At 35.0% G+C, this 8,165-nt stretch overlaps 1 protein-coding gene across 1 annotated transcript; it reads left to right on the top strand.

The window, feature by feature from the left end:
• Window positions 1-2,721: 2,721 nt before the first annotated feature.
• On the top strand, window positions 2,722-5,654 carry LOC143615936 (uncharacterized). Its single transcript, XM_077088923.1, has 2 exons — window positions 2,722-2,911; window positions 5,388-5,654. The coding sequence occupies exons 1-2, from the start codon at window positions 2,807-2,809 to the stop codon at window positions 5,472-5,474; spliced, it is 192 nt and encodes a 63-aa protein (XP_076945038.1). The 5' UTR covers window positions 2,722-2,806; the 3' UTR covers window positions 5,475-5,654.
• Window positions 5,655-8,165: the final 2,511 nt, after the last annotated feature.

Here is an 8,165-nt window from a genome sequence, read left to right as displayed (position 1 = left end):
ACCGAAAAAATCGACCCGAACGGTAGAAACTTCAAAAACCAAAGTTTTGGTTTTCGGTTTTGTTTTAGCCAAAAACTGCACCGAACCACACCACGCACACCCCTAAATTTTCGTGTTTAAGCAGATAAAATACACATTTACCTGTTAAGTACCCGTTAGTACCTGATTAAATTTTTTTTATAAATTAAATTATATAATAATATAATATGTTATATACCCTAAATTTTTATACAAAACAATTAAATACGACCCATATCATTCCAACCCAATAGCAAGCAGACGGCGCACAAATCCTTATTCGATTCTCCCTCTTAGGATCTCGGGTAGTTCAGTTGTTTCTCTCCACATATCCGGTAGTCGCACAGTTGTGTTAATATGTGATTGTGTTGTTTGATTTTGATTAGCTTGAGATTTTAAAATTAGGATTAGGGATTATGGGTTGTGATGATTTAATTAAATTTTGATTATGTGATATTTTATCGGATCAGTTATGAGTAGGTCTCGGTCAAGTTCGGTTAATTGTTGTATATTTTTATTATATATATATAGGTGAGTTATTGTACAATAATGACTTATCGTACATTACGTACGCGACAGTACTGGTCATCGATTTCAATTTCACGCGGTGACAATTTGGTAAATAACCCAAACAGTAGTTCGCGATCAAATTCATCGATCTAAAATCGATTCCGATCCAAATTCAGAACTCCTTAATCTATCTCATCCAATTTCTAAACTCTAATCACAACTTACAGTATGAAATCTCAAAAGTCAAAACCCAAATTGAAAAGAACGTCACTGAACATTAAAAATCTTCAAATTGATCAAAAATTGATGATTTAATCAATCGAATTGATGTGTAAGAGGCTTTAGAATCATCAATCGATTATGAAAATACAGATTAACACACTTAATTGAGCTCTGATTAGGGTTCATGTTTAAACGTTCTGCTCAAAGTTTAAACGTTCTGACCAAAATAAACACCAAAATGATGATTTAATCAATCGAATTGATGTGTAGAAGCATTTAGATTCATCAATCAATTATGGAATTGCAGAAATAACGCACTCAATCGAGCTCTGATTATGGTTCAAAATATTATGTTTAAACGTTCTGAAACAAAACTGAATACCTTTAAACGTTCTGACCAAAAAAGAACATCTTTAAACGTTCTAATACATTCAACGGAGTTCTGGGTGTTAAAAAAAATGAACATCTTTAAATATTCTAATACGTTCTAAGAAGTTCAGGTTGTTTAATAAAGTTTAGAAATTCTGGGTGTTCAAAAATTTTTAGAAGTTATGATAAAAGTTTAGAAGTTCTAAGAAGTTCTGGGTGTTCAGAACTTCTAAAACTAACAAAAAAAAAAGAATTAAACACCTGTAAACATGAAATTGAACACTGAAATCACTTCATATAATCTCATAATCATCAAAACAATCGTCAATCGACTGTTAATTTGATCATTGATTCGATCATATGAACAAAATATGGAGCGTCTGCAACTGGGTTTCTGCAAAACTCAAAATTGATTAATTGAAACTTCAAATTGATGATTAATTGGACCAATTTCAAAGTTTAATTGATCAATTAGTTCAACAATTTCAATTTCAATTGGGCAATTTAATCAACTGACATGTGAGCAACGATCGATGGTTGTGTCGAAAGAAGATGGTGGTCGCAAAGGTGGATGGTGGACGGAATTGTTGAACGGCGATGGTGAAGGTGGACGGAATCGACAGGAGAAGGGGTTGAAGGAGGCCGGCTCGCGTAAATGGTTATTGAAGATGGACGCTCCAGACACTCGCGTACCTATTGTACGATAAACGATTTTCGTATTCCATCCTTTATATATATATATATTAGTGTTTACATAAAAACAGAAGACAAACTAACAACATGCTGCACCGCAAGCCATTTTTGAAATGTACTGGATCGGTTAACCGTCGCCCGTCGGTTATGAGTAGGTTTCGGTCAAGTTGGGTTAGTTGATGTATTTTTATTTTTTTTATTTTTTTTTTGTTTTGGTTGAAATTGGTCCGGTTATGGTGTTTGAAGCTCAATTATAAAGTTTTGAAGCTGGAATATGCGAGTTCCAAAAGGTTGTTTATCAATTTATGCTCATAATATTATATTATATTAATCTTTTTATGTGATTGCGTTGTTTGATTATTTTATCAGTACCGAGTTTTTAAAATTATGGTTCGGTCAAGTTCGGTTAATTGTTGTATTCTTTTTTTAATTTGTTTCGGTTGAAATTAGTTCGGTTATAGCGTTTAAAGCTCAATCATGAAGTTTTGAAGCTTAAATATGCTAGTTCCAAGCTTGGTTATAGATAGGGTGTAAACGAGCTGAGAGCTTGACTAAGCTCGAGCTCGGCTTGTTTTGGCTTACAATAGCCAGAGGCGAGGCACAATGAGGGGACAGGGGTAGCCCGACCCCCTAGTTTTTCGTGCACTGGTAGTGTAATATTAGCTGTTTTTCCGCCTGAGAATTTTTAAACGTTGTGTAAATTTGTCCGTTTCAACTAAAAATTTGAGCTCATTTAAAAGTTATTCGGGTTTGGTGTGACCAGTATAGTGAATTCAAGTCTAATCTTTTAAAAGTCTCTCTTTGTTATCATTATTATTATTATTATTATTCTACGACGTCGTTTGGAGTTTCAGTCATCATATTATCATAGCTACAAATAAAATTAGGGCTCAAAAGAAAAAATCAATTTACAAATCCAGTTAATATAATAGAAGCAATTGCATTATCGATCGAGTGAAAAATAATAATATAATAATATTAATCGAAGAAGAAGATGGTGAATATGACTACATTTTTCGGGATGTCACTTGGAGCGTTTGTGTTCTGGCAGTCAATGGATAAAGTTCACGTCTGGATCGCACTTCACCAGGACGAAAAGGTGATTAATTGATTAATATTATTATATTATATGAATCTTTTGTTATAATTTTGTATTATATTAATCTTGCTATGTTAATATGTGATTGTGTTGTTTGATTATTTGATTAGCATGAGGTTTTAGAAATTATTAGGGTTCCTATTTTACAGTTCTCGATAATTTTCAATGTAATCGAGTCGAGCCGAGCTCGATTAGGCTAGATAACCGCTCGTTTTGACTTACGAGAGCTTGAGCATGAGCTTGGAATGTTTCGAGCTCGGCGTGTGAGTTGATTTTTCAAGCTCCGGCTCAGCTCGTTTTGACTTACGAGAGGTCGAGAGCTTGAGCTTGGCATGTTAATTATTTATTATGTAATTTATATAGTTTTGTGTATTTTAAGAAAAACCTTAATCGAGCCTAAGTTCAAATCGAGCTTGTGTCATACCTTAAACGAGCCTAAGCTTGGCTGTGAGGTGTGAAGTTGGACGAATATTTTATCGGATCGGTTATGAGTAGGTTTCGGTCAAGTTTGGTTAATTGCTCTATTTTTTTTCTTTGTTTCGGTTAAAATTGGTCCAGTTATGAAACTTATGGTGTTCGAAGCTCAATTATGAAGTTTTAATTCAAGTTTTGAAGCTGAAATATGCCAGTTCCAAGCTCGGCTTGTTTTGACTTACGGGAGCTCGAGCCTGAGCTAGGTTAGTTTCCAAGGCTTGAGCTTGGTTCGGGAATTGTTTTTTCAAGCTTGGGCTCAGATCGTTATTGTTAATTTACTAGTTAATATACGCTTTAATTAGTTTTATATATGTTGAGAAAAACCTTAAACGAGCCTAAGGTCGGCCCGAGCTCGAGCACAGTTATGCAGTGTTGAAGTTAATACATAGAAGTCCAAAAGAAGTCACACTTAAAAATACACAAGGCTAGTTAAGGCTCGACGAGCCTAATCAAGCTTTATTTGAGGCTCGGGCTCAGCCCAGTCTCAAAAAAGCTCGACTCTTTTCGAGCTTTTTATCAATCCGATCTCGAGTAGCTCACGCCTCACGAGCGGCTCGGCTTGTTTGCATATCTAGTTTTAGACATTTGCAACATGAATATAAATATTTGAATCTGGAACTGGAGGCATAAAATATGGAAATAGAGGTTAAAATCTGGAAAACACAAAAGGGTCAGTTCGGTTTCGGTTAAAGTCGGACCATAACCATAGCCTAATGGTCAGTTAACCACGGTACTTACCCATAACCGATCGGTTCTGTTAATTAATTTTGGTTAACAGTTCGTTTTTTGCTCACGAGCTCCATGCATTGTGGCAAAATTAGTTCAAAATGTACCTGATTGCTAAACATCATTTATACTATTTGACTGGAGAACTTTGATGATCTGATTTCGGATTAAGGATCAATATTGGCGTTAACTCCATGGATAGGAGCAAAATTAGGTCAAAATGGATACTAACTCATCTTCTATTTTCAAGCCCAGGCTTAGAATTGGTCAATTGGGTGCACGCAGTATGTTAATGAGTTCATTTATACTAAATTGCTCTAGATAAAATGATATTAATAATTAGTTTCTTGTTTCTAGGGTTTAAGTAAACTGATTACATTTTTAGGAGCTGTTTGGAACTGTTATTGAAAATGTTTATCTGCTTATCGCTTTATTAAATTACGATACATATGGAAGTTGTGTTGAAACTATTTGTAATTGCTTATATAAATTTCTTATTGGATTATCTGTGGTTGAATAAGTTGTGTTGAATAAGGAGTATTAAGTAGCTTATTTAAAACTGCTTATATCAAAAGGCATTGTGCAGTTTTAATATGCAATCCAAACGCCTCGTGAGACTGAGATATGATATGTGAATCATGTTTTTTTAATGAATGTGAAAGTATTTGTTACAATGGCTGTATGATAAAGATAAGAATCTAAGATCATTTAAATGCGGTTAGTTTTTTGTTAGCCTGTCATTGTGTAGACGTGGTAGAGTCAGTTTTAACTATTAACCGTTATCCTTTAATGAAAACTATATGTATTATTGTTGTCATAATTAGTAGTCTTCTTTGAAGTTTGAACCTCAAATTGTTTTTTTCTTCTGCATACAATACCATCATTCTTTTACCTTTGTTCTGTTTCAACCATTGCTTTTCTGTGTATTTGAGTGACCAGAATTTTTTTTTGTCCGGTTTGGATTGTGCTGCAGATTTTATTTTACGGTTTGTGTTATCATGTGAACTTCTTGTAGAAGTTTTTGTTTGTGTGGTCATCTTATAACGACTTAAATGTATGCATAAAAGTATAAAAGCTTGGCAAAAAAATGTTTTTGGTCAACCCAACTCGTTTATAAAACTATCTGTAGCTCGTTCTGATCCAAACCCGTTACCTATATCTGACCCCACTCATTTTCACACCTCTGTGTGTTACCTTCTTTGAAAAGGGATTATTATTGAAATAATATAATATTTGTACAAAATTATAATATTATAATATTTTTGATTATTTGCAGAAAGAAAGAATGGAGAAGGAAGCAGAGATCAGGAGAGTTAGGGAGCAGTTGATACAAGAAAACAAAGAGAGGGACCCACTCGCTTAATTTACCTTATCACTTGATTAATGCGCAATACATTGTATGGTTTTCCCTCAAATTGTTGTTTGGCTTGCCTGAAGTTTGATCAGGACATAAGTTCGTTCTATATGAACACGACATCGATGATTGTTGTTGGTTAAGGTCATCTTCTCTAATAACTACTTGTTTTTATCGGTAATGGATAGCGTATAAGAAAATGTTATGAATTACTGATAGTTTAACATACAGAACTCAACCGACCCGTCCCCTTAAGAAACAAATAACTGCAAGCAAAGCGGGAAAACAGTGACAAATGGGTACAACCGAAGTATATGTGTTTATTTATCTAACAAACGTAAACAAACAGAATTTTACACAACTCAATTGATTGTCGAGTAACACTCGCGCCAATCAAGATCGTCAGCTTCATGCATAAAGAGCGTACGAGTTTATTTTGATTACCATCTACACACATTTAACTAAAAATTTTACCTTCCATCCACCACAATGCGCCTAAAACTTAACTTGGTGTGTCTGTGCGTTGCTTATTGACCTAATATATCTATTTTGAATGGAATGATATGGATTTATCCAAGGGGCAACAATCTGTCTGTTTTACGCGTTAACAAAGACCAAAACTAACAATAATCTAGGACCTAGTAGTCATTGATGCAATAGGAGAGTCAAAATCGTTAAGAATAATACATAGATTTTCAAGCTCGAGCTCGGCTCGTTTACTATTTATCAATTATTTTTTATATAATTATTATTTATTTTTCTATTATAATTTTATTTATTTTTATCAATAGTATTAATTAATAGTTATTAAATATATATTTTAAAAGATTATATAAACGATATGCTCGTTTAGGCTTGCAAGCCGGCTCAAGCTTGATAAGAGACGCTCGGGCTCGGGCTCGTTTATTAAATGATCTTACTTTTGGGCTCGGGCTCGATTAAGCTCGCCTCGATTAAGTACCCTGCTTATACGGATGACAAAACCGTACCAAATGACAGTTTAGCACCGACTTAATCGAGTGCAGCCTGCTTATACTGTTATATTTGTTTTTTAAACTAATATAATTAAAACTTAACCAAAATGTTCACAAAAAAAAATTGCTGCAGTTTATTTCAACTTAGTAAAATGTGACTGCTTGGGCTTTAGCAACTCTTTCGCGGTCTCGAGTGCAGCCTGATGCATGTTTATGGACATGAATCCGGGCATCTAGCTGCGTTTCAGTCAAATTGTTATCGCATGAACAAAAAACACTCTATTTGACGTGAACCCATGTTGAGGTTACAATTGTTAAATAAGTATATTGTACATATTTTAATTCAACACAAAAGAACCCATTAACATAAAGCTGGGTCTAATATAATCGTATGTACGGCAAGTACTCCTCGAACCAGCCTTCTTCCTTGCAACATTCCAGCATAACATCATATACTGCCATCAACAGGTTAGGAAACCTTTGGCGTAAGTAGTTGTCAACCTCTTCCAGCATAGGTCGATACCGCAACTGTGTTAAAAACAAGTCAGAATTGTAAATTAGTAATGTAGCAATGATTTAGTACTTTTAAAGATTTGTCGAAAATACGAGCTCGCTTTTTAAGTTATTCTATTTTTTTAAACTCAACAACCCCCCCCCCCCCGAATTTCTATAACTCGAGTGTCGTTAAAAGCAAACCTTGTTCTCACGAGCTCTGCGACGCAAATTTACTACTTTTAATTGAATGAGGCGGAGCAACTCTTGAACAGTGACGCGGCGCAACAGCTCGTGTTGTTCCATTTCAGTGATAATAGATTCAGAATCGATTAGACCATTAAACGTTCCACGAAAGACCTTACCAGCTTCTCTTTCTAATGCTTCAACAATGGAACGAGCTCCTTTCTTTTTACCATTCACCTCACACTCGCATCTCGTAAGAACGACATTCGTTTAATAGAATTCCAAAACAGAGGATGAAGCAGTACCTCTGACGCCTTTGGTCTGACAAATGTATGTATCATAAAAAAAATGCTAGTAATAGGGCTATTCAAAAAGCTCGGGCTCGTGGCTCGCTCGATAAAAGCTCGAATAAGACTTAACTAAAAAAACTTGATTTGAAACATCCTGAGCTGAGTTGACTCATTTTTGTTATCGAGCCTTATCGTTGGCTCGATCTTAATCTCGTTTAACTTCAAAATCGTAAGACTTATCCTGAGCTGCGTTGATTTGAAACATCCTAAGACTTAGCGCTGGCTCGATCTTAATCTCGTTTAACTTCAAAATCGAGCTAGAGCCTTAGTTGAGTTGCCCCCCTTTAATTTCGAGCCCGAGCTTGAAACCACCCTGGCTCGACTCGTGAACAGCCCTACTAGTAAATATATAATAAACTTACATAAAAATAGAAAAAGTTGTACCTGAGTTGAGGTTCGAATTTTAATAACCGAGAGATTAGATCCATAGCTTCCGGAATGTGTTCCACGAGGGAGAGATTCACTACGTTGTTGTTGGCCACGTTGTTCTCACTTTCACCGAACGGATGTTTTCCTCGAGTCAAAAGAAAGAAGAGAACGCAGCCTAAATTAAAGACATCCATGGCCGGCGTTTGGGGCAAATTAAGAATTTGTTCAAGACAACCCATAACAAAAGTGTTGTAAATCAGCTACTATCAAAGGATTCAAAAACATAAAATCAAGCTAAAAACATCTATAAGAATTTAGTTACCCGTATC

This window comes from Bidens hawaiensis, unplaced genomic scaffold (genome assembly GCF_021521415.1).
Source record: "Bidens hawaiensis isolate Kalapana, Puna unplaced genomic scaffold, B.hawaiensis_p1.1 tig00044850_1, whole genome shotgun sequence".
Classification (NCBI taxonomy): Eukaryota; Viridiplantae; Streptophyta; class Magnoliopsida; order Asterales; family Asteraceae; genus Bidens; species Bidens hawaiensis.
The sequence above is the reverse complement of the archived record's forward strand: the minus strand, read 5'-3'. Positions and strand labels throughout refer to the sequence as shown.

What these genes read in the sequence shown, in the direction of transcription:
- LOC143615936 (XM_077088923.1), top strand. Translation starts at nt 2,807, where the DNA reads ATGGTGAATATGACTACATTTTTCGGGATGTCACTTGGAGCGTTTGTG. An exon ending in CACTTCACCAGGACGAAAAG is followed by an intron (nt 2,912 to 5,387) that starts GTGATTAATTGA and finishes GATTATTTGCAG; the next exon opens with AAAGAAAGAATGGAGAAGGA.